Below are 26,679 nucleotides of genomic sequence, written 5' to 3' on the forward strand. Positions count from 1 at the left end.
TTGTGTGAGGAGGAAAAGGAAAGGAAACTGCAGGAAAGCGATGGTGCAGTTTCATTCCAGTGACAAGCAAGAGGCTTTGCTTCTGAAAGCTCACAGCAGGCTTCCCCAACCCAGTGCCCTCCAGACATTTTGGACTACAATGCCCCAACAGCTGCGCTGGAGAGTTGTAGTTCATTGTGCCTGGTTGTGAGAGGCTTCAGAAAGTTATCTCACACGAACCTCGGCAACCTCCTGACTAGGGGTTTCAGTGACACTCGCATTTGTTTTGAAATGAAAATGGATTCTTGGGTTTTTAACCAGAAATCAAACAGGGATGTGCATATCTTTAATCAGACGACAGCTTTAAAGGAGGACATGTAGGAGACAATGATTGTTGGTGATGAATTAAGCAAGCAAGCAATAAAGAATGAAAAGCGTTCCGGCATAGATGGAGACATCTCTGGATCCAAAGTCAACAACTGGGGGGAATGGGAGGAGGAGAGGGGAGATATGAGTAACTGTGAGAAGGTGCCACTTTCAAATCTCTTATTATCTGTCCCTTTGGGCCCAATTTGAAGGGAAGCAACACATTTCAAACAGGTAAATGGACAAGTAAATCGCACAGTAGCAGAGCTCCATCCCAGGCACCCCCTATTCAGGAGTGAAACTCGACTGCTTTGCAACCTGGCCTCCTAGTCTGCAGGGCGGGGGGGGGGCAGGATGCCAGCCCCCACCTCAGTCCCCCGCCAGGAAGTGCTTGATTGACAAGCAGTAGGTGACCCTGCAGAAAGATTAAATTCTAAAACCCGTCTGGCATCTGTCCCGAAACCTATCGCAGGAGCCTGGAAAGCCGACGGCAGCTGCTGAACCTCTGGGCGAGTCCCCAGTGGTTTCAGAAAGGGACATTGCACACAAACCTACCCTTTCTCTCTTCTTTGGCACAATACCCTACCATAGGGTAGAAAAGGCAGTTTCCTTCTATTATCAGACGAACCTGCTGGATCAGTCCAATTGAATTGTAGAGTTGGAAAGGAAGCCCCAGGGTCATCTAGTCCAACCCCCGGCAATGCAGGAATCTCAACTAAAGCATCCATGACTGATGGCCAGCCAGCCAGCATCCTTGTTCTCACAGTGGCCAACCAGGTAGAGAACTCTTCCGCATTATTTCCTCTAAACATGGAAGCAGAGCCCAGAGCCATTGTGGCTAGTAGCCATTGAGAGCTCTCTCCTCCATAAATTTGTCTAATCCCTGCCTCCTGCGGGAGTGAGTTCCATAGTTCTTGCAGAAGAAGGACTTTCGTTGTCCTGAACCTTCCAGTGGTTTGGTGTGCCAGAAGGCTGGGAAGGGGCAATAGCTGAGTGATACAGCACCTGCCTTGCCTTGCCTTGCCTGCAGAAGATCCCAGGTTGAAACCTTAATGGCAGTGGCGTAGCGTGGGTTGTCAGCACCCGGGGCAAGGCAAGTAATTTGCACCCCCTAACCCGTGGATGTGCGCCCCCTAACCCGTGGATTTGCGCCCCCTAACCCTAACCCCCAGATGTTGCGCCCGGTGCAGCCGGCCCCCCCTGCACCCCCCACGCTACGCCACTGCTTAATGGCATCACCACAGGGGAGATGAAAAGGATTCCCTGTCTGAAACCTCAGCAGAGTCACTTCCAGTCTGTGTAGACAAAACTGAGATCAATGGTCTTGACTCAACATAAGCCCACTGACTATGCCCCTATGGGCTGGGTAGCCACAAGCCACAAATCCAGTCCAGAGTTTCATTGAAGCTTGTCTCCACTCACTTTTAGAATCATATCCTGATGAGCATCATAGTGGAGAAGGGATCCATGCTTAGCCCATTCCCTAAACACTCCACTCCATGCTTTGCAACTTGCTGCAGGAAGAGGTGGTAGAATTAAGGTAGTGTCATGTAGCTTTCCCCAACCCTCCAGAGGGTGCTGAACTACAACTCTCATCATGCCTGGCCATTGGGGAAGGCTAGAATAGCAGCTGGATGTAAAGATAAAGGTAAAGGGACCCCTGACCATTAGGTCCAGTCGCAGACGACTCTGGGGCTGCAGCGCTCATCTCGCTCTATAGGCCGAGGGAGCTGGCGTACAGCTTCTGAGTCATGTGGCCAGCATGACTAAGCCACTTCTGGCGAATCAGAGCAGCTCATGGAAACGCCATTTACCTTCCCGCCGGAGCGGTACCTATTTATCTACTTGCACTTTTGTGCTTTTGAACTGCTAGGTGGGCAGGAACAGGGACCAAGCAACGGGAGGTGAACCCGCCGCAGGGATTCAAACCGCCGGCTTTCTGATCTGCAAGCCCTAGGCTCTGTGGTTTAAGCCACAGCACCACCCGCGTCCCGCAGATGGATGTACTGGTAGCCAAAAGGGAACTCTGGCATTTGTATGTAATATGGTTGACAGAGAGGTGGGAGAATGAGGAGCTTTTACCATTCAAAAGCTCTCTCCTTATGCTCAGGATGTGTGACTTCAAATACGACTCTGCGAAGTTCTAATGAGAGAAGCAGCCCCTGAGATTCTGTGGCAGAAAGGGAATCTAGAAACTTGACAAATGGAAGGTCTCCCTCCAACCTCTGTTGCGTGCTGGAAAACGACGGCATGGCGTGCCTCCACGAATAATCAGTGTCAGAGTTATTAATTTGGTGTGCTGTGTTTCCATCTTCGTGGGAAAAGAGGGGAGGCCCTCTCTGGGCATCTTTTGCTGCCATGGCCCCTCCAGCTGTCTGTCAGCAACAGGTGGGACCCACTCAGTGCCAGCCTTTTCTGGAAAGGATCCTACAAACCTCCTTGCCCAGGAGAGGAGAATCCCCGACTCCCGTGCAGGCCCCTGTTCGCACTCATCGCTCTTTCCTAAATAAGTCCCCCATTGTCTTTCCCTTTGGCGGGATCAAAGAAACGCAGCAGCCTCGGCCCCGTTCCAGAGCGAAACCCAAAGCGATCCCTCTATTCTCTTTGCTTCCAGCTGCTGCCCCAGGAGATAGAGCCATTGGCAGCAGGACAGGAAGCCTTGCCTGAATGCAACAGCTGTCAGAGCAAAACGAGGAGGGGGTGGAATCCGAGGTAGCCGCTTTTCATGCCCCTGCCCGCTGTTTTAATGGGGGGGGAGGACAAAAGAGGTTTATACGCCACCAAAGGGGGAGGAGAAGTGTGATGGATTCTCTCTAAACCGCTCCCCACCCTCTGCCTGCTTCCTATGTCATGGCAGGGCTTTAATCCTCTCCAGATTGTTTTCCTCCTAATGGGGTTTTCAGATGCAGCCACAGACTTCCACCCCCAGTGCAGATTTGCAGCGAGACTGGGCCCCTTGGAGGCAATGGGTGTCCCCAGGATTTCTGAGGCTGGCACAACCATTTTGCAAGGGCCTGTCCAAGCCATTTCGGTGCCAGAGATAGGGAGCCCCAACAGCAGACATGCACACCCATTCATTGGCGTGGGGGCCCAATGCACCAGGAAGCAAATGATCCTGCAGAGTGGGCTAAAGGGCTCAATGGTCAGACAACAATCTTGGGTAGCTTCTTAGATTTAGACATCACCAGCGGAGAAAGAGAGTCCATAGGCATCTGGCTGGAGAGCATGATGCTGGACTCGAACATAAGAAGAGTCTTTCTGGATCAGGCGAGTGGCCCAGCTGGTCCAGGATGTCGGGCTTTGGCCAGTTATATTCTGCAGTGGTGCAGGCATGTGGTATGTGTTTTCTGCCACTGTGCAATGTGCAAAACAAACCACCCAGGACAGACGGTGCAGCCGAGACGCCTGAGTGAGGGAATCTGGAATGATCCCTGTGGAAAGGATAAGTTATTCATCAGCAGCAGAGGTCAACTTTGGGCCAGCAGAGCTGGGTGGAAAGATGACACTGGTGTGGGATTGGGGGTGGGAGTGGTGGGGGAGTCAAAAGCTTGTATGCCACTGTGTTCTCTTCATAGCTGACCCACTGAAATTAATGAACCTTAGTTAGATACAACCAGGGCTTTCTTTCGGCCAGAAATTGACAAAGCTCAGTTCTGGCACCTCTGAAGTGGAGGCATTCATGGTGAGTTCCGGCAACTCTTCAACTTCACCCATCAACTTCAGTGGGTCTTCTCTGAGTAGAACTAGCATTGGATGTAACCCCGAATCTTTTGTCTTTTGGTGGGCCTGGCTGAGAAAAAGCCAGTTAGGAAGAGCTGAGGTCCCAGGTAATTTTGGAGCAAGCAAACAGAGGTCATAGTCCAATGGGGTTGCAGGTGAGAATGCTCCTAATTCTAGAGTTAGATGTAATCTGGCCTTCAAAGTGTCAGTCTATGACAGGAGTGAACCACAGGCTGTCTTCCTTGCCTCTGGATTTTTGCATGGCTGAAATGGAGCCTGCTGCAGAAAGTTAAGAGTCACGGCCATAGCTCTGCCCACTTTTGGCCTTGCCTTCACACGCTGTTGCCTCTGGCCCTGCTAGAAGCCTTGCAGGCCTCAGGCTGGAAGAAGAAAAAGGCTCCCCATCACTATTTGGCAGGGGACAAATCATTGCAATTCCACGTGTTTTCCCAACCCTGTGGCAACCTGGCATCTCATTGAGGTTTCTGAACATCTCCATGCTGTCAGAGAATGCGAAATGTTCCTAGTATGACTGGCTTGGGAGAGGGAAGGTTGGGATACAGGCTGAGGATCTTCTGAGCTTCAAAGGGAATCCCAACGGTTTGGGATGACGCTGTTTGTAGAGGATCTCCCTGTCCTTAGGGGATCTCACAGGAAGCAACCCTGGGCTGGAGCTTGTTTCTTGGACAAAAAGGGAGGAAGGAAGGCCTTGTCCGCAAAGGATGTTTGTAGAGGGCAAAGGGGTTGCAAGGAATCTCAGAATGCTCTTGAAAGTCGCCTCCCCACCAAGAATCTGGGGCGCAGAGCTGGTCTCTACCGCCACCAAGTAGCGGTGTCATGAATGTTCTTTTTCATTGTCCCTTCCATAAGATGGTTGTCCCTTTCTCTCTCAAAAAAAGGAAACCCTTCCCTTCCCTTCTTTTCTACTTCTGGTTCCCCTTTTGCTCTTCCTCCTACTCTGATTGGTATTTCCCCCCATGAAACTGGGTTTCCTGGGCTTGTAGCCAACTCGGTTCCACTTGGAGAAAACCCATTGAAACGAACTACTCTAAGGTAGTCAAGGGCCCTACTCTGAGTAGGACTAGCCCTGCATTGAACCCACGGTCTCCCAAAGTCATTGAACAGTGAGCTGTGCGAGGTTGCCAAATTTCTAACCAGCCTCTGCTCCTCTGCCCCTAAGCGGACCCCTACCTGAGTGCAACACCACCCAGCCATTTAGCAGGCAAGGCTTTCTCTGCGATAGGAAAGGAATAGGAAACATCCCTGTGTGTCAACCCTTTTGTTTTAAGCCCAGTAAAAGAGAAAAGGGCAACTTGGGGGCAAAGGATAAATTTTGGGGGGTGGGGAGCAGGGAAGCTTTGAGAGAAGCAGAGAGACTGGATGCAAATGCTGGAAACTATAATCTCTCTCTCCCCGGCCCCCCGGCCCGCCCCCAACCACAATTCACCTTGCAGGCGGCATTGGGGAAGGAGAGATCTGTGGAAGTGTCATGGCAACGGGGTGTCACAGGGGCAGGCACACAAGTGCCAGGGGATTGTGTGAAAACAAACGGCATCTTGCTATTTTGCTACTGAATTGTTAATAATGGGAAGTGTGGCATGGCGGCGGGGGGTGATGGGTGAGCTTGGAGTCTGAGCCCAGAGTTGCAGTCTCCTCTGGAATTGAGAGACAGGCAGAGAAAGAGAGGGAAGATCTCCCCTCTCCCAGCTGTTTTGCTCACCCCACAGGTCGCAAGTGAAAAACCTAGGGAGCTGCCTTATACCATTCACACCATTGGTGCATCTAGTACTGTCTACTCTGACTGGCAGAAGCTCTTCAGGGTTTCAGGCCTGGATCTTTGCCCCAGCCCTACCTGAAGACGCAAGGGATCAAACCTGGAACCTTCTGCATGCAAGGCAGACTGCTGTGCCACTTTAGCTATGGTCCTTGTTCATGTTGTGCAGGTCTGCCCTGGTGGGAGATGGACTCCTTTGCTCGGTCCCTGGCAGCACCCTCCTTACAACTGCAATGCAGAGCTTGCTCGGTCCTTTGGAGTGCTCTGTTTGGGGAGATGCACCCCCTCCCCACAAATGCTCCCTGTCGAGGGCTCTTGGGAGTGCAGGACTGAATTTGCTACGCCCAACTCACATGGTGCAGTAGAGAGGAGAGAGGACTTCTGAGCAGATTGCAATCGCAGCCCCATGTAGTGGGATCTGGAGGGCAAGGTTTCTAGACTGGAACATGTAGTGAAAACAACTTGATGAGCTTGGGGGGAGATGAGAAAATATACCGGTGGGGTTGACAGATGCAGGTGAGCCTGGGGTTTGTGATGACAGGGCAGGGAGGCTTTTCAGCTGTAGGATTCTGGCAAGCATCTTAAATTTGGATGCACCAAACAAGATACAATGGTCCCCCTCTCGCTGTCCTTCCTTCATTCTTTCTTTCCTTCTTTCTCTCTCTTTCCATCCAGCATTTGCTTGGGCTAATATGCAGCAATGATAATGCCTTTGGCTCAAAGCCAGGCGTCTAACCCCAACCTCACCCCTGCCCTGTTCTGAGTTCTTGCATGACCTTGGCTGGTCTACCTTCTCGCACTCATTTTTCCATTTCGTGGAGGAAGAAAAAAAATACTTCCTCTATTGTGAAGAGAGAGAAGATGGGATGGGAATTGGTGCTTCGTTGTGTGCCATGGGGTGTGCCATGGAGGTTTGTAAGTTTCCGAGCAGTGGGAGAGGGTTGCTGGTAGGAAACCATTCCCTTCCCTCGGGGAGAACTCAGGGTCAACATAGTGAAACTGGCAGGGCATAAATTTGTGAGAAGCCCTTGCTTCTCATGAGGTGTCATTAACTTAGGGAGTTTGCTCTCCCCCACCCAGTCCGGATGCAAAGGTGACCAGTGTCTTGGCACCAGTGGTTTTGGCCAGTCAACTCCACGGAGGGATGTAGGACTCGGCAGCAAAAAAAAATGAAGCCTCCATATACACTCGCAGTCTACCCCTGAGTGCCGGATTTTACAGAATCAGTAAATAAAACATTGATAACTCAAACAGGTTGAGGGGCTTTCTCTCTGGGTGCAGATATGGGGTTAACTTGGTGCAGATTATCATTATTTAAATAAATGCAACACATCCCTGCTGAATACAGCAGGTGCCCTGATGGAACTTCCTTTCAGTGCTGGTTTAATGGATTGCATCGCATTAATATTTTCCAAAGCCTCTCGCAAATTTTTAGGACGAGCTAGGAGAGGACGTAATACCACATCCTACCACTTGGGTGTCTGGCTCACACAATCTCTCTTCCCCAATTTTCAAAGAGGAATAATGGCATGGTTTGGACATCTGTGTGACAAAGCCACATCTAATGAAATGTTACCTTTCTGTGAAAGAATGGGGGGTCTCTTTGGGGGGAAGAGTGGTGGGAGAGGGTGCCTCTCTTTTCAGGTGTGCCTGCTGTTTATCCCTGGAAAGCTCACACACAGGGGTCTTATTCCAGGCAAGCTCAAGAGACCAGAGCTGATTCCCAAGTGGGTTGCCCATTGAGCTGAAGCAAATAGTCACAGATAGGAGTCCCCCACACCAAACTGGACAACATGTCGGAATTTGCTGTTTTGCAAGTAGCTGCTCTTCTTTGAAATATTTTTTAAAATAATAATAAAAATAAAAATACCAATAACCTTACTGTTTTATTCTCATTGTAAACTGCTTTGAGGTTTTCTTCAACCCAGCGGTATATAAATTTTAAATGCATAAACTGCCTGAAAAATTGCAAACTCGAAGCAAGAATCATTCAAAGTTGCATTGCAAATAGGACGCTGCGTTTTTAAGGCTCGGCGGCTTCTATCCACCTGCTTTGATTTTTCATAGGACCTTAGCATCTCCAAGCGAGAAACTTTATCAGACATGTACCAAACAGCAACAGAAGCCCGATGATCACCCACTGTCAAATATTCTGCGAATATTCGGCAGATGTTCTTCAAGTGCTCAGGATAGGGGTCTAAAAAATGTGGGGTGGAACTCTGAAGGGACATTTGAGGAGCACGGTGTCTTCAGCTCTGGTCCCCAACACCTAAAGATATTTCCCTGGGGTGGGGTGGGTGCATGCAGTTGGCATTTCAGAGCTCCTGGCTCTGACAGGAACATGGAATCGGGATGTTCCGATGCGCTGGGCTGATGCATGATGCTAACTTGCTTGCGCTGACAGAAGCGGACTTTGAGGCTTAATCCGACGCACAGAGGCTGAGCAGAGGGCCTCCGTAGGTAGCCACCCCCCCTTCCCGACTTTTCCCTCCCTTTTCCCTTCTCCTCATCTCCCCACCCCCCACCCTCCCCGATATATATTTTTTTTGACTTTGGTTTCTTTAAATTCTTAAAGCATGGTGTGGCCGTTCCTCACAGACTGACGCTTGTTCCCCCTTCCATCTGTCTTTTCCTACCCAGAATTCCCCTACACCCCGTCTCCACCGGGCACATCCGTGGCGCAGTCGACCATCCCCACCGCTGTGATTGGGGGCGTGGTGGGCGGAGTCTCCCTGGTCGTGGTGCTGGCCGTGGTGGTGTTTGTCGTGCTCCGCCACCGGCGCCACACCTTCAAGGGCGACTACAGCACCAAGAAGCACGTCTACGGCAACGGCTACAGCAAAGCCGGCATCCCACAACACCACCCACCCATGGCGCAGAACCTCCAGTACCCTGACGACTCAGACGACGAGAAGAAGGCCGGCCCGCTGGGGGGCCACAGCTACGAGGACGAGGAGGAGGATGGCGCCGGAGGGGACCGCAAGCTGGGCGGGGGGGGCCCCGGCAAATACGAAGACGACTCCAAGCGGCCTTACTTCACAGTGGACGAGGGTGAGGCCCGCTCGGAGGCCTACGATGAGAGGACACTCGGTTTCCAGTACGACCCCGAGCAGCTGGACATAGCCGATAACATGGTCTCTCAGAACGACGGGTCTTTTATTTCCAAAAAGGAGTGGTATGTTTAGCTCGCTCCGGCCAACCCCCCTTCTCTTGCCTCCTCGCACTCGCCACGCGCTGCCTCCGAGCCCCAGGGCCACACCAGATGTCACGCACAGCCCCTGCGTGCCCTCCTCACGCACGAGCCCATGCGCACACACACACAACACACATCGACCTGGGCAGGGCGCGTAGTGTGACAGAGACTCTCTGTTTTTTTGTTTTCTTTTCCTTTAATGAACTGCTGCTGGTTCAGAGGCAACCAGGACAAGGCGAGGCAGGAGGGGGCTGGTCGTTCGTTTTATCCATTTTTGCTTTCGTTGTTGGGGGGGGAGAGGGAGGGGTTTGGGAGAGGGGGGAACATTTCTCCTTCCCTGCCCCCCCACTCCCTTAAGTCCTCCACCAGATCTTTGTTTCCTAAAGTGTTGTTTCTGTGGCTTTGGTGTTAAGATTCCTTTCCTTTCAATGACTACTGCCCATCCTTGTATAGTATACTGAACCCCCCCCCCGAAAAAACCCTTCTGTTTGTAGTCTTAAGGTGTCTCTTTGTCAATATTTGGGTTTCCCCTCCCAATGCCCCCCTCCCCCCCCCCAACACACACAAAAAACACTGGAACTTGTATGTTGTCTTAATGCTGTACAGGGGACGGGGGCCTAAATCACACACCAATGAATTTTTTTGACTGGGAGGGGGGGCCACAAAGACAGAAAGCACAAAAAGCTCAGATGGTCTGGGGCAAAGGCATCTCCACCCTCAGCTGGGCTTGTATATCTGTATCTGTATATTCGTTTGAGCTCCTGTTGCCATTTCCCACAAAGCACTTGTGGTGGGGAAGTGAAATCCACCAGCCTTGTGTGTGTGTGTTTTTTTTAGGAAACATAACGAATGACTTGATCATCAAAAGAACAACCGTGAAAGTACAACAGGAAACTGCATGATATCCAGGAGGGCAAGTGTAGCAATTTTCCTCCTGTGTTCTCGCTTTGCTTTTTAACGATTATTGTTATTTTCAGTTGGAGGGGTGGAGCGTCCGAGGGCCGTAGCTCAATGGCAGAGCACTGCTTTGCATGCAGAAGGTCCCGAGTTCAGATCCCGATAACACCTCCCAAATAGGGCTGGGAAAGACCCTTGCCTGAAATCCCAGAAAGCTGCTGCCAATCAGTGCGGACAGTACTAAGCTAGATGCACAAACAGTGGTCTGGCTCAGTATAAGGCAAGCTTCCTATCTCCCTAAGTTTCCCACGATGGGCATGCCTCATGAGGCTTTTGGTACGTGTTCAGAAAACTATGTGTTATCAAAATTTGCTCCCCCCCCCCCCCCGCCCCCACACAAAGATAAACAAGGAAGGGATACCACAGAGTCAAACTGGGCCCAGCATAGAGGTTGCCAATGGGCCATTTGGATCCTGTGGCTCTCTCTGCTAACTCCTGCCAACCTCTTGCTCCTGGTTGGCTGTGCAGAGCGATTCCCTTCCCATGTGCTCAGTGTTACTTGAAGGCTGCAGGGGACAGGCCACAGCTTGGTGCTCAAAGGTGGGCTTGCATGCAGGAGGTCCCAGCTTCAGTCCCCAATGGCATCTCCAGGTAGGGCTGGAAGAGAACCCTGCCTGAAATTCCAGAGACCCCCTGCGAGTCAGTGGAGACAGTACTGAGGAAGATGGACTCCACAGGGGATGCGGGTGGCGCTGTGGTCTAAACCACTGAGCCTCTTGGACTTGCCAGTCAGAAGGTCGGCGGTTCGAATCCCTGTGACGAGGTGAGCTCCCGTTGCTCTGCCCCAGCTCCTGCCAACCTAGCAGTTTGAAAGCACGCCAGTGCAAGTAGATAAAAAGGTACCGCTGTGGCGGAAAAGAAAACAGCGTTTCCGTGCGCTCTGGCTTCTGTCATGGTGTCCTGTTGCACCAGAAGCAGTTTAGTCATGTTGGCCAGATGACCCGGAAAGCTGCCTGTGGACAAACGCTGGCTCCCTCAGCCTGAAAGCGAGATGAGCTCCACAACCCCATAGTTGCCTTTGACTGGACTTAACCGTCCAGGGGTCCTTTACCTTTTTTACCTTAGAGGGACTCCATATAAGGCAGCTTCCTGGCTTAGTCAAAGGGCATTCCCAAGTGTTGCTCTATGAAGGAGGAAGATATCTCCAAGGGCTGGATCAGGCAAGTTGTTGCCTCCTCCACAGGATCAGTCTTTGCTTGACCATGCATTCACACCCATCATTGCTTGCAGGGAATGGAAGTGGGCGTGTTGATAGTGTTTCTTTAAATATTGAGGACTTGGCAGGCAGCAGCCATTGCCACGAGGAGGAGGTTAACATTTTCAGTGGCTGCTCATTGTGTGCATAGCTTTCAGTCCCATGGCTCATTGATCGCTGGAGGCTTCTCTCAGACTGAGCACAGGGGACTTCTGCCATTTGACATCTTTCAGGGTAGGACGAAAGACCGCCTCCTTCTGTTGCATGTCTTGAGGGAAGGCAGAAGCAGGATGTGTATACCGCAGAGAAAATGGATTCCAAAATTTTCTGCATCTGGGAGGCCGAAATTCCGCAACCTGAATAAACGACACATTTGTTTGCATTGATATGACTAGATGTGCATCATTTTCTCCTATGTTGAGAGTTGAATTTTCAAATAATCTGGATGGTGGGAGGGGGCGTCATTTGCTTTTTTCAATAAAGGGGTGAGGAAAAGAGGAAAAACACAGAGGTGTTTTTACAGGCAGTAATGAGATCTGGAAACTTGAGCCCCTCTCAGATGTCCCATATCCATGGATACTGGATATGCATAGATCAGAGGTGGATCTTGTGCCTAGGCACCCCAACCTGTGCACATTCAGTGTCTGCAGTGTTTTCTTTTAGTGAAATCTGATATATCCAAGATCCCAAATGTCCCTCCAGATGGCTTCAAGACCATGGCCATGTGGAACGCACAGAGAGATCTGTACGTAAGCTGTTGGCTCCTTGTAAGAGTAAACGAGAAAGGTTTCGAACAAACAAAAAGCAAGTCCTGATCTAAATATTGCATCTGTGTCTTCAATAGCCACAGGGCACAGAGCAGTTTGTCAGAGGCTGTAGCAAAAACAGAGGCAGCATCTGCTGCATTCCTCTTGGAGGGATCTACTCTGCAGGCTTCAGCAGTCATCCGCTTTCCCTGGAGAGCCCCGGAAACTGTAGAGCATGTTCAACACAGTCAAAACTACAGTGCCCAGGATTCTTTGGGAGGAAGTTATGCTGGCTAAGCTGCGCTATATATATAAAGCAATACCATACCACTTTAAACAGCTATGGCCTACCCCGAACAAAGAATCATAGGATTTGAAGTTCATTAAGAATCCTGGGACTTGTCAGGCAGCCCCTCTTCTCCTCGCAGAACTACAATTCCCGGAGTTCTCCTGGAAGAGGGATCGGTTGTTAAACCCCTCTGAGAAGTGCAACTGTGGAGGAAATAGAGGTCTCTTAACAATGCTCAGCACCCTTAAATTATCTCCCACAGTGGTATGATAATGCTTTAAATGCATAATGCAGATGGGACTTTATATATGCTGTTTTGATCCTGGACACATCTGATCTATAGACATATGATGGCCAATATCACAGACAAACCTATCCTCCATTTGAAAAGCCTCTCTCCAATTGCCCATGTAATGAGTCACTCTGGAGTCCAACGCCCAAGACAGATTTCCTGTATGTACATCTATGCACTTGTTCTTCTTAATCTGCCATGGAATGGGAAGGCAAAGCAACCACCAGCCTTCGTACCGTGACTGCTGAAGCGAGCAGGACTCCAGGTTTGTGGCAGATACCGCTTCCATATAGACGTACGACAGCACCCAATTGGAGCTTCCAGGCCACGCTTGCAGGCGAAAAAGGCGGGCATGTTAATTTGGCATGCAGGAGAATGCGCGGGTGCCGCATCGCTGTTTGCGCAGCATCGATAATCTGTGTAGGAAATTCAGCATGTATTAAGCGGCCCTGAATTGGATGCAAGACCCCCGCGGGACCCTAATTAGCAAGGCTAAATGATTCACAGTTAATCCATAGCGTGAAATAAGATGCCTGTAAAGGCAAAAAAATAGAACAAAAAATTATGGATCAAGGCTTTTGTCAGTGCCAGGCCTCTGATAACACTAGGGGCATCTGTTGCTGCAGCTGTAGGTATCTGGAGATTCATGTTGCCATTGTCCCTGGCCAGTGGCTATGCTTTCTGGAGATGACAGGGGGTCACCCAGTGACCTTTGGGGACTCATAGTTGGGAACAACTGCAGTATAGACCCATAGATGGATAGAAGCATCAGGTGGTTTTGTCGAGATACGGGATTTCTGCTTTTCTCCACCAGCACCCCACCAAGAACCAGGAACCACCAGTAATCCTAGGAAAGTTTGTGTCTCTTGAAATGCAAGCAGCTATTGAGCATGGGCTTAGTTTTCCTCACTTTCCTTGAATTTTATTTTAGGCAAAGGTTTATTAGCACCTCAGAAAGGTGGAAAGTCCATCTGAAAAGTATTCAGAAATCTTCTGAAACTGCTTTAGGCTACTTTTATCATTTCTGAGCATGTGTTGCTTGAACAGGACACAGACTGCAAACTTACTCAAATTTCTTTTCTTTTTCCCCAAAATTTGGTGGCAATGTAAATTAAAAAATTAAAATAAGTGGGAGGATGGGTTGATTTGAAAGCTAACCTGGTTAATGCATAAGGGGATGCTCTGTTAACTCTTGATTCACATCCATTACACCAAGTCCTGAAGAGCGCAGCTCATAGAGGCCTTGCCAGGAATCACCAAGACTAGAACCAGTATTATTTTTCTTGAAAAAGAGGTGCCAGAACTCACCACGAATGTCTCATTTGTTCTCTTATAATAGCAATGGCACCCATCTGAGAGGTGCCAGAACTAAGTTCCAGTTAAAAAAAATTATTACTAGAACCGTAGGCAGTTTTGGGTTCCACTGCTTTCTCTGGTGAGCCACCTGAGGCAGAAAGAGGAAGGAAGGAAGGAAGGAAGGAAGGAAGGAAGGAAGGAAGGAAGGAAGGAAAAGGCTGAGTTAGGGCTTGAGCATAAAAGGGGGAAAAAAGAACTTTAACATGACAACCATCATGTTTTCTCTCCCAGAAGCCCCTTTAGAGCGAGGGCAAGAAGGATTGCCCACAATCTGGCTTCTGGTCGATGCCCATGGTGATATAGCATAGTTCTGAAGCCAGTTCAGAATGAGGACAATGCTTCCTTTCTTCACTATTCACTCTTAACCAACTTATGAGAGTAAAACAGTGTTGCATCCACTGCAAAGTAAGTGGCAGCAATGAAAGGAAAAGGACTTGAGGAAATGTAAAACAAAAAACCAAACCATGTTCAGCTATAGTTTTCTTCTTCTAGGTACCAGCATATCTTCACCCCCACACCTAGTGTATTGGCTGCGCATGGCCCAACATTTGGGCCACATTCTGTCCTTGTTAATAAGGATCTCCGAGCACATCCTGAGCCCCCCAATTTTCCCATTTATTGCCTCCACCTCTCTTCTCAGTCCACTTTGCTGCCAGTTTGGAGACCAGCTTGTACTGAAACTTCTGGCGTGATGGAGAGGTCCCGCAGGCCCAATAGAGAAGCCCCTTAAGCTGCAGACTCAGAGTTCCTCACTCCTGTTGTACTTCTTAGAGTGTTACATCTTGTATCAGGCTCTCCAGCCGCTGAGCCAGACTGTAGGTGTTGAGGTGGCCATTTTGTATGCTATTGAGGTGCATAACAACTTTGGCACAAGCCGCGTTACAGAAGGAAGACACACTAGTTGCTGTTTGGTCCAGAGACTTGGAGATGACACAGTAAAGCGGTTGCGCGGAATCCTTTGGCCTTCCAGATGTTGCTGAACTAAAACTCCTATCAGTGACTATCCATTGGCCATGCTTGCTGGGGCTGATGGTAGTTGTGGTTCAGCAACATCTGGAAAGCACCAAGTTGGGAGAGACTGCTAGAGCGCCAACATCCTGTTCCCAACACCAGGCAGCCAGCTGCTGCCTGAAATTGCACAGCCATGGCACAAAAGCAGCAGCCCCTATCCTGTTGTCTGCAACATCTGGTTTTCAGGGGTAGACTGCCCCTGACCTGGAGGTTCCATTTAACTTTTATGGCTAATAGTCTGTTGTTAGAACCACTCCCCATATTTTCTCGATCCCTTGCCCATTTTGCTTAATGTGAGGTTGATGCCAAAGATGTGCAGTGGGGTGGTAGGAGAACAATGTTTCTGGGCACAAACTTATCTCCATCACCCCCATTCCTGGACACAGCAAAAAAGGTGGGGGAAAGAAATCTGTGTTATCGGCCAAATTAAATCTGTTTGAAATAGAACATGGCAGGTGTTTTTCTGATGGGATTTATGTCTGGGATTACCCATCTCAATTTACTGTAGCGATTTGATTTCCCTTATTTAATTATGGGACCGATTTTCTTTCCTCACCTCCCTTTGAATCATTTTTATTCAGCCCATTTAAGAGAGAGAGAGAGAGAAAGGGAAGGTTTCCTGTAAGGGGGGGGGGGAGGCACAAATGTTGGGGTGGTCTTGATTGCAAAGCAAGATGCATACTGGGTAAGAAGAAGCCATTTAGATTTTTAAGGGGGTGGTGATGCCAGAAAGCCGTTCGTTATTTGGGTAGAATCGCCAGGAGATTTGGCCAAAGGGTTTTTTTTCAAATCCTTAAAAGGAGGCAAATGATTGATTGAGACAAAATATTGGATGCCAGAACATGTGAATGGGCAGTTGAGGTATGCCTAGGCTCCCTGAGAATTCTGTCAGGGAAATACCAGTAGTTGGGAATCTACAGCCACATTCATATCATACATTCGAAACACTACAAAACAGCCATGGCTGCCCCCACCCAAATTCTGGGAGCTGTAGTTTGTTAAGGGTGTGGAGAGTTGTTGCGAGACTCCTCTTCCTCTTCCAGAGCTACAGTCCCAGAGTGGTTTAACAATCAATCCCTCTTTGTGGGGAATTCGGGGAACTGCAGCAGGTATCAGAATCCCCTAACAACTCACAGAGCCCACAATAAACTACGGCTTCCAGGCGCCATGACTGTTTAAGGTGGAATCCTAGAGCTTTGGTTTGACAGTGGCCTAAATCCAAGTTGACTACAACTATAGTGGCCAGCTTGGCCCCACAACCATGGGAGCCCAGGGCTGTGGGTGCCATGCAGTGTGCATGACCCTGGCACCAAAATTTGTGGGTGCTGGGTTCCTTCATGGGGAATTTTATGGGTGCTTGGGCACCCAGGGTCCCAGAGAGTTGGCACCTATAGTGGCCACACTCAGAGTGGCCAGCCTTTTGGGTGGTGGGGTGAGCCACTCTATCCAAATACAAAACCTTTCCAGCTCAGGTGATCCCTGAGATCAGTGTCTTTACCTGAAGTGGAGAACAGGCGAACATATCACTGGTTGACCTTACAAAGACAAAGGGCTAGGATCCTGGTATTTATTCAAATTTGGGCTAGCCAATCCTGACGCCTCATAACACTTGCCAGTCACAGGGAACCATGCTGCACAGCCTGATCCCAATGTAGTTCCATAAACCAGGCCCCGGTTTAAACCCTGGTCGTCCGTGTCACTACTGGAACCCAAGGGCGTTCCTGACTCTGGAACGATTAACCAAAAGTACAAGGGTGTGACTTTTTTTGTGTTAACGTGGTGCTAAATGGGGAGGGTGGGGGTATTCTGTTTTGCTAGAACATTCCGTGGGTCCTTCTCTTGAAAGCGAATGTATATGTCATGGCTCTCTAGGGTAAGATACTCAAACCAGTGTAAATAGATAACCATGGGGATTAATTGCACACCAGATGAAAACTTGGATGATTATTTTATTTTCCATTAAAAAAGGGGAAAAAAATCTCCAAAGTGTTTTCATCCACTCGTGACTGTATCCACACCCTTTTCCTCCCCTCTCCTCCCATCCCACCTGCTGCTGTAATGATCATTGTGACATAAGATAAATAAATAAAAACAGCATTCGGGGGGAAAAAATCTACTTTTTTGGTAATCTGTGTTGTAAGTGCTTTTGTAAAAAGAGAGAGAGAGAGAGAGAAGAATATTATGAATAATGTAATGGACTGAAATTGCTTTTATGATTATTATTTTTTGTTTCTTTTATTTTATTTCTTTTTATTTTGTTTCCCCATTCTTTGTAATAATAACTTTTGTCGTTGTTCTTTTTTTGTTTGGGCTGAACTGGGGGATTTTTTCATTTTGGGGGAAGCAATAATGGCTTTGCCCTCTTTTACTTGTATAAAATTTTTAAAAAAGAGAGAACTAGTGGTTCAACTGTGGAAAGAAATGTACTTTTTTATAAATAAAGAATTTTAAAACAAGGAAGCTGGAGCGCCTGGATCTATTTCTTTTTTGGAAGCTTGCAGTGGGTCTGGTTCTTTGCCTCCTCTGGACCACCAGCAAATATATGTTGGATGGAGGGGGAACTGGCAGCAACATCAGCTACTCTCAGGCTCCCTGCGGATTCTGTTAGCCTGCTGTCGGTCTGCTTGTAGTAGCTGGATTATGGTGCATAGAAGCCATTTTGGAAGGAAGCTGCTTGGCAGGCAGACACTTCCTTCCCTTCCCTTCCCTTCTCCTTGTCCTCTAATTCTCCCTTTTCTTCAGGGGAGAAGTGCAATGGGTTCCTCCTAAGCCATGGGTAGGCAAACTAAGGTCCGGGGGCTGGATCCAGCCCAATCGCCTTCTAAATCCGGCCCACGGACAGTCCGGGAATCAGCATATTTTTACATGAGTAGAATGTGTCTTTTTATTTAAAATGCATCTCTGGATTATTTGTGGGGCATAGGAATTCGTTCATTTATTTTTTTTCAAAACACAGTCCGGCCCCCCACAAGGTCTGAGGGACAGTGGACCGGCCCCCTGCTGAAACAGTTTGCTGACCCCTGTCCTAAGCCTCTTCTTCCTCTTACAGCATATCTCCATAGCTAAGTGGCAGAGCGTCACCTTTCCTTGCAGAGGGTCCCAGGTTCAGTCTCTGGCATCTCCTGGTAGGTCTGGGAGAGATCCCTGCCTGAAACCTGGAGAGCCACTGCCCATCAGTGTAGACAATAGAATTGGATGAACCAATGGTGTGATTCGGTAGAAAGCAGCTTCCTTTATCTTAAGGGCTATAGCTCAGGGTTAGAGCATCTGCTTTGCAGACAGAAACTCCTAGGCTGGGATTGTCCCACTTCAGATAACCCTGAAGAGCTGGTCAGTGTAAATAATACTGAGCTAGGAGCACCAGTAGTGTGACTCGGGAGTAAGGCAGCTTCCTAGGTTCCCAAGCCCGTTCCCCACATGCCCTCCCAAGACATCCCCATCACCTTGAAAGAAGCCTACCTCCAACCAACCCTTTCTGTGTCTGCATGGCACTAACATAGACATTGACTGCCTATGAGCCTCTTGACCCTTTCCTCCCTTCTCCACTGGGGCATGGCCTGCTCCTATGCGCAAATATACACACAAAAAGAGAGAGCATTTCAGTGCCCTGCTAGATCAGACCAAAGGGATGTCCAATCCGGGATCCTGTTCTCACAGTAGCAAACCAGATGCCTATGAGAAGCTTGCAGGTAGAGTCTAAATGCAACAATACTGTGTGATTCCATTCAACTGGTATTCAGTCATGCCGTCTCTGAAAGTGGAAGCAAAGTATACCTATCATGACTAGAAGCTGTTCATGCTACTGGGTTTGTCTAAGCCCAAGTGGGGCAATAAGTCTGGTTTCACAGCTCAGCCAATCTACCAGTTGCCAGTTTCCGTGCATGGATGTAGCCATACTGTTGTTGAGGCTATAGGCAGCCCGCATTTGGGTGCTTCCCAATTGACCTGTGACTGCCTGCCTCATCTCTAACCACGGGGGCCCCTCTCCACACAGTTGCTTGTGTGAATAACCATCTGGGGGGCTAAGCTTTTCTTTTTAAAATGCCACCTGACATGCCCTTGCAGTTCACGGGCCACAGTCTCTGTCCCCTCTCTGCTTGTCCCTGGTCTGGGATGTACAAACTGCCCTTCAGAACTCTTGGTAACTTATTAATGTTGGAGGCCAGGGGGTGGGATTGCCTTCACTGAAGTTCATCAGATGTTTTCCTTACCTGAATAGGACTATCCAGATTTCATGATTAGGTAAAGCTCAGTGGCATCTTAGGAGTTTACAGAAATTCTGCCACTCGAGGAATGTCATCCGTCGTACAATTTCCCACCTTCATTTGAAATGGCAGAGTTACTTCACTTTTAAGGCAGGGAATTCTGATCGCCACCTTGAAATTTCATTTTCAGTAACCTGGGGTGGAGAACCTGTGGCCCTCCAGTTGGTATTGGACTCCCAACTCCCATTAGCCACCACGGCCAATTTGAATTGAATTTATTAATACGGTCACAGACCAGCATCAACACACACAATAACACAGATCATAAAAAATATCAGAAATACTAGGGGCAAGGCTCTAAATACAAAAATTAAAATTAATTGTTAGCGTGTCCCCTGTAATTAACATTTAGGGGTTGGAAGTTGAAACTGCCTCACATGTACTATTACGTTGTCGTCTTTACGAGGATATACGTTTGACTTTTATTACACCTGTTTTGCAAAAGTCCAGGAAAGAATCGGAATACCATAGTTTAAAACTACTGTTAGAGGACAAGAATCCCAAGACCATGGCCAATAGTCAGAGCTGATGGGAGTTGTAGTCCAAGAATATCTGGAAAACGGCTAGCTCATCACCCCTTGTGGTAACTGCTCTGTGTTCATCAGATTCCCATGTGTCTGGCTTCTGAGCTCTCTGCCCAAGGAAATGTGGTTCTGTGAGTGAAAGCTGAGATCTGGAGGAGCATCTTTTTCCTTTCCACTGGAGCTGGCTTGGAAAGGGCCAAAGAATGAGAAATCACCCCACAATGATCTTCAACCAGGATGTGGCTGTCACTTTGGATCACAGGGATGTGTCACTAGGTCCCTGGCTGGCAGAAGAAGCCATGATGTGTCCTTCCGAGTGCCAGCTGGGGACCTGTCATTTCAGGTTGCCTTTGGGGGAAAGGGAAATAGACATTGGCAGCGGTGGAGGGGGACTGTCTGGATAGATGGATTTGGCCTCAAGGCTCCTTGTAGGATCTGCTCTAGAAGGGGATGGTTATGGTACTTCCTTTGGTCTGGTCTGGCAGCCATCTTGCTCTTCCATTGCCCTTCCTTATCAGAGCAGCATTTGGCCTAAGCCCAAGGAGCTTCGGCTTCCAATACCATCTGTCAGGCTCAGAGCTCCAGCAGAGACTACCTTGCCGCTTAGCGGATCAGTGCTGTGTATGTGTTTGAGATGCCCTTGGGTTTAGGTTTGTTTGGTTTTCCCCCCTCACAGCAAATTTCAGGACAAATTTGAAGACGTGTCAGCAGAATTTCACTAGAAGCCAAAGAAAAGTGTTACTAAAATGAGTGGAATTCTAACAGTGGCACTGCACATCCATTGCTGTCTATGGGAATGAACCCACAGAGAACATTAATGTGTATGTTTAGCTGAGCTGCATTGCGGACATCACCTTTTTGCCTTTCCTTGACACTTGGGGGCCATGTTGAGAGCTGAGCACTGGTGGTTATGTTCTACCTCCACTGTCTGAGGGAGAATGCTTCTGGTCTAGCAGACTGTTTTTATGTCCTTGTGAAATGCATTGCTCAAATCGCCTAAGAGTTGCTGCCAACATTCAGGCTGTTCCTTGGTTAGATCAGCAAAGGAATCTGTAGGGAACCCAAAGAGTTTTGATAAGACGCTCTTTCTTTTCTTTTTTATAACAATATTTTATTCTTTTTTCCATATAGAAATAATTTGTTGCTCAACAGTTATATTCCAATTCAACAATTCCAATTTAACTTCCCGCTCACCCAGCATCAATGTTTATAACCCAAATTCCGACAATTGAGGTTTAAGGTTCTGTCTTATCTAATTCCATCCTAACATGTTTCTTAATATATTCTCCTGTTTTCTTACACTTCAAACCCTGCTGTGGTCTTCACATATGGGGAAACAGCTTTTTAAATAGACTAGAAAGGGTTTCCAGGATTCTCAATGCTCAGAAATGGAAGGAGGAGAGAACACCTCAAGGGATGAATGATAAGACACCCTTTCTTGATGCCCTCAGAAAGAAAGCATTACCACATACCAGGGATTGTGACTTCCAGATGTTATTGGACTTCAATTACTATCAGCCCAAATCAGCAGAGCCATTGGTCACAAATGATGGGAGTTGTAGTCATTATGTTGATTAATCCTGTCACGGATTACTAGTCCAGCTGTCCTATGGGCATCACAATCCTCAACTGTCCTGGAGACCCTGTTGGGAGTCGAGGGCTGGTGAAGAAACAGTCTTTGCATTGGCCAAAGTTGGTATGAGATGAGTGGAGAAGCTGTGGCCCTCCAGATGTGGTCAAACTCCAGCTGTCCTCAGCCCAAACCAACATGGCCAAAGGTGAGGGGTGAGGGAAGCAATAGTCCAACAGACCATTTCCCTGGAACTACTGTTTCTCATGGCTTTTTTCGAAAGGAATTTTGAGGTTCTTGCTCTGGAAAAGCACCTGAAGAATTTAGAGGAAAGTGAGTCTTGATAAGACGAATGAAAGATCTCGAGGCTTGGGGGGGTGGGGGAAGAGGCCCCACAAATCCCTAGTATGTATAAATCTAGATTCCTAACAGCTGGTTCAACACAGCTAGCCAAGCGCAGAAAAGAGAACAAAGGCACACAGATTGGGCACTGAACTGGAAACGGGAAAGAGGGAGGGAGGGAGAGCCTGGCTGCAACGTGGCAAATGGCACTGTAGCAACAACCCAGAGGGAATTTCTGCCTTTCTTTTCCCAGGCCTGTCCCTCTCACAGCTGAGCAATGAGGGGATAAAACCATAACACAGGGCTCTCTCTTGCTCTGTTGGAGCTGCAGGGAGCCTGGAGCGGGTGCACTCCCAGTTTGGGTTTCCTTGGAACAAACGAGAAACAGGTGTGAGTCCAAAATTCCCACAGAGAGAGCAGGGCGGGGAAGGGGGAGAGTTTCTCAAATTGCCCTTGCAGCTTAGAAACAGCATTGCCAGAGCTCCTCGCAGCACAGTTCAGCTTTAGGCATAGCTACAAGGTTGTGTGCAACCACATTTCACACTGAGTAATCCCACTGCGGTGAATGAATCGTAAGTTAGTCATGCCCATTGACCTCAATGGGCCTGCTCATTGGATGCAACAATATAAGGTTGCAGCCATCTAAACTCTATTCAGAGTAGGCCCATTGCAATGAAATTGATTTGTGGATTGAAATGAACAGAACCAAAAGTTGTATAGTGAAGGTGCCAGACTCGCCCCGGTGGGTAGGAAAATCCAGGATTTAAGGGCTACCTTAGAGAAGGTCATCTCCCAGGTAACCACCACCCCAAACTTCTGAGGAAGGTGGAACAACTAAAAGGGATCCCTCTGCTGATCACAACACCCAGGAGATTCTCAATAAAAGGAGACAGTCTCCCATATATTTGAGGCCTGTCCAAGATTTTTACAATCAAGTGGTGGTATACAAATGCTATTCAGTCAATCAATCAATCAATCAATCAATCAATCAGGCAAGGGGTATCAGGAATGACTTAGCTTGAGAGCAGCAGACTAAGCCATGCAAGTCAGGCTTCGTGGCACACACAGCTCTGTTTTCCATTTCCTCGCCATCTCTGCCCAATCCCCATCATCAGCCATCTGAGGCATCTACTCCACTCTATCCAATGTTAGGGCTGGCCCTGCATTCCCAGTCAAGCTAGCACAGGGGGCACCAACGTAGAGCCCAAAGGGGCCACTGTGCTTGCCAGTACCTCCTATGGCACCCATGAAAGGTCTGAGCAAAATCCCTCTCAGAAATCCATAGCACAATGAGATACCTTTTGCTCTTCCTGCTTAGTTCCTGTCCACACCAGCTCAGCCTCTCGTACACTGTACATGTTCCCTGAAGCATGCCCATATTCCATTGCAAGGACTGGACACCAACCCTCCTTCCCTTTCTGAACAAAAGAAAGGAACAAAAAGAAACTTCTCTTAGAATGAGAGTGGCAGTCCTGATGTAGCTGCCTTTTCACCTCCACTGGAGATGTGGAATCCAATGGGGGCCACGCCTGCCCCATATTTTGCCCCTTCTTCTGCTTTTTTTAGGTATGGCAGCCATTTTATGTTATGACACACACACACACACCCCCGCAGAGCAGCCATTTTGTGACTGGCACCTGCGACCCTTTTTCGAAATTCCAAATGGGCCCAGTGATCCAACATAATGGGCGGCCCCTGGGCTGGAGGCTGCTTTAACGGCTGCTCAGCATTCATCATGGCCTCTTGACTGCGTCTCTCTTCCCCTGAATAATACATTGAAACAGTTGGAAAATCCGGACATTTCATTCCCAGCAGATATTCAAGGCTATGTCTTTAAGCCAACATTATATTGAAAGGACTCCTTTTAAAGACCAGATCACTGTCTCCACAGATTTTTCTTATCCTAAAGTTAAAATACAGTGGTACCTCAGGTTACAGACGTTTCAGGTTACAGGTGCTTCAGGTTACAGACTCTGCTAACCCAGAAATAGTACCTCAGGTTAAGAACTTTGCTTCAGGATGAGAACAGAAATCATGCGGCAGCAGCGGGAGGCCCCATTAGCTAAAGTGGTACCTCAGGTTAAGAACAGTTTCAGGTTAAGAACGGACCTCCGGAATGAATTAAGTACTTAACCCAAGGTACCATTGTACTATATAGCTGTTGTGTTAAGTATGGTACCTAACCTGGGAACCTTGTGCTTGAATTCATGTTCTATTTCCTTCCATCAAGCTTTCTTCTTTCAGTTGCCACTGCCCTCAGGGGCAAGCATGCAGCTTGGCCAGTAGCCAGACAGCAACTGGCAAGGAGAGACAATGTCTGAGCTGGGAGCTATGTGTCTGTTTGTGGCCTTTCTTTTCTTTTCTTTTTTTAGCAAAGGCCCTCAGATTCACCTGGGAAAAGGTGGCAGACCTACATTTTGGGTGCCCTGAAACTTGAAATGTCATGGTGGCCTCCTCACAACCAGCCACAAGGTCTGGGTAACCACTGTTATCTTCTTCCGTGGGGTTGTTTACCACAAGAATTATGTGTGTGCTACTAACTCTCAAACTTTGAAAGATATATGAAAAAATAAAATCAATCAGTCAATCAATTTGAGTAGTGCAACTCAAATTGGTTTTACTGGACCCTTTTTTTTAAAAAAAAAAAAAGCAATGGGGACCAAAGATGCTTCTGGACACGACTAAACAACAACCCTATGTAAAATCACATAGAAATGTTTCGGGCCCTATAGCACCATTTGGTGCTGCATGTTTATAACACATTTAAGACGCTCTTTTTTGACTAATGTAGCTGAGTCCCCGAACACAGAATCTAAATCAGGCCTGGTTTACCATTGCCACTAGATGAGGACCTGGAGGCCTGAAGTGATAGAATGAGCCTGCCTTTGCCAAGCCAACCCGCTCCAGATGTAGTTGGACTCCAGGTCCCATCATCCACACCCAACATCAGGAATGATCGGAGTTGTAGTCTAACAACATCTGGAGGCAACTAGGTTGGGGGACGGCCACCGTTTAGCATTAGCCAGAGCTCACATGAAGCATATGTATGAACTGAAATCAATTGAAACACACTGCATTAAATTGGGGGTGTGATTTTGTTTTCTACTTTTTAATTACTGCAGATCATACCATTAACCCCTAAGTCATAGCATACACACACAGTCTTGTTCATCATATAAGAAGTAGTTTTAATTGGCTGCCAGTGTTCAAGGGAGAGGTACTAGTTTTAAAATCAGTCTAGTTTTAAAATCTTAAGGCAGAACCAAACAACAACAACAACTTATTTTTTTAAAGTACATATGTACAGACTTTGAGAAGACAGGAGTGCCTGGCGTGCTCTGGTCCATGGGGTCACGAAGAGTCGGACACGACTAAACGACTAAACAACAACAACAGACTTTGAACACACACACACACACACACACACGGCTAACATTTTTATGTAGGACATAATCCCTTGTATCCCTTCTTGAGGCTTTTGGGGAAGTCACCGCTCTTGCTGCCCCCATCGCTTGGGACATCACTTGGCTCATCCTCCTTCCCAAGCTCAGCACTGGCAGCACTGGCAGGGGAAACAGGGATCTTCCAGGATCAAATCAGAAGCCAGAATGGCTTTCGTAATTCTGGGACAGTCCCTGGAAAATTGTGACACTTGGAGGGTGTGTATGAGAACTGAAAGCTGTGTAACTTTCGACTGAACCCAAGTCTACTCAACACAGGACCATATTTCCAACTGGTCTCCTACGTATAATGAAAATATTAGGGTTCTCCTTGCTTGGATAGGATGCAGGAGTAGAGTTAGAGGATGGCCTGTGGACCCCAGTCCCTGATCTTATATGCCAGACCTCTCACACCTCCTGCCTCTTCCCCTCCCTTTAAAATAATAATAATAATAATAATAATAATAATAATAATAATAATTTATTATTTATACCCCGCCCATCTGGCTGGGCCTCCCCAGCCACTCTGGGCGGCTTCCATAGAAACCAAAAATACAGTAAAATATCACACGTTAAAAACTTCCCTGAACAGGGCTGCCTTAAGATGTCTTCTGAATGTCAGGTAGTTATTTATTGCTTTGACATCAGCTGGAAGGGCGTTCCACAAGGCGGGCGCCACTACCAACACTTTGAATTGTGCTTGGAAACGTACTGGGAGCCAATGTAGGTCTTTCAAGACCGGTGTTATATGGTCTCGGCGGCCGCCCCCAGTCACCAGTCTAGCTGCCGCATTCTGGATTAGTTGTAGTTTCCGAGTCACCTTCAAAGGTAGCCCCACGTAGAGTGCATTGCAGTAAAAACAAAACAAAAACAAAGCTTTGCCCACAGGGTGACTGAGCCGGAACGGGAGGTGGGGCAAGAGTCCACCTTAATTTTCCCAGGGGCATCTATCTATCATCTATCTATCTATCTAATCTCTATCATTAAGCATATGCACGTTTACATCATGGGTGCATGCCTTTAAGAGCCCAGAGATACCCTTGCCTGGATCTGTAAATCTATTCCTTTTCCATCTCACCCCAAAGATATTTCTTGTGGTGGGTGGGCCAGTCAGTGTAGGGTTAATCATTTTCTTTGCTTCTGGTCTGTGACAGAGCTGGCTGAGTGATCTGCTCCAGCTGCCCATCTTTTCTGTTTCCATTCCCCCCTTATCTCCACGTCCCTCTCCATCTCCCCTGACTGCTGCCAGCCTGTTTATCTGGCCGTTTTGGGAAAGAAAATTGCCAACTTCACACCTGTCAGCCTGAACTGATCACCCGTCACAGAGAGACTCCAGCCGGTCCTGACCTCGCAGGCTTTGTGCTTTCTGCAGGAAAATTGCTGCGGCTCCCCGAGGAGCAGGAAACATGCGCCATTTCCCATTTATGTGGGTTGATGTGCATGACCGTTTGGACATGGCAGGACGTGGCTTCAATCAGCCTTAAGCTGGCGTTTCTGCATGTTAAAACCATTCGTCTCAGTGGTTCGCCACATGCTCCACTCATCAACTGGCCTACCATGAGCTGACGCATTTTTGCAAATTATTTTATTATTTAGCATTGCGCACTGACTAGCAACATGAATACACAATGATACAAATGGCTCCATTCACACCGCTAGC

At 48.1% G+C, this 26,679-nt stretch overlaps 1 protein-coding gene across 6 annotated transcripts in view; it reads left to right on the forward strand.

The window, feature by feature from the left end:
* NECTIN1 (nectin cell adhesion molecule 1) overlaps positions 1-26,679 on the forward strand; it is a 195,974-nt gene that overhangs the window by 124,892 nt on the left and 44,403 nt on the right. Inside the window, exon 7 of one of the 6 annotated variants that reach the window (XM_079954767.1) lies at positions 8,480-17,338. The exons of the other annotated variants lie outside the window; for them this stretch is intronic. Coding sequence (XP_079810893.1) covers positions 8,480-9,024 — 545 coding nt within the window. The 3' untranslated portion in view covers positions 9,025-17,338. Of the gene's footprint in view, positions 1-8,479; positions 17,339-26,679 lie in introns of those variants that run through there. 6 annotated transcript variants of the gene reach the window in all.

This window comes from Podarcis cretensis (assembly GCF_951804945.1).
Source record: "Podarcis cretensis genome assembly, chromosome: 15".
NCBI lineage: Eukaryota > Metazoa > Chordata > Lepidosauria > Squamata > Lacertidae > Podarcis > Podarcis cretensis.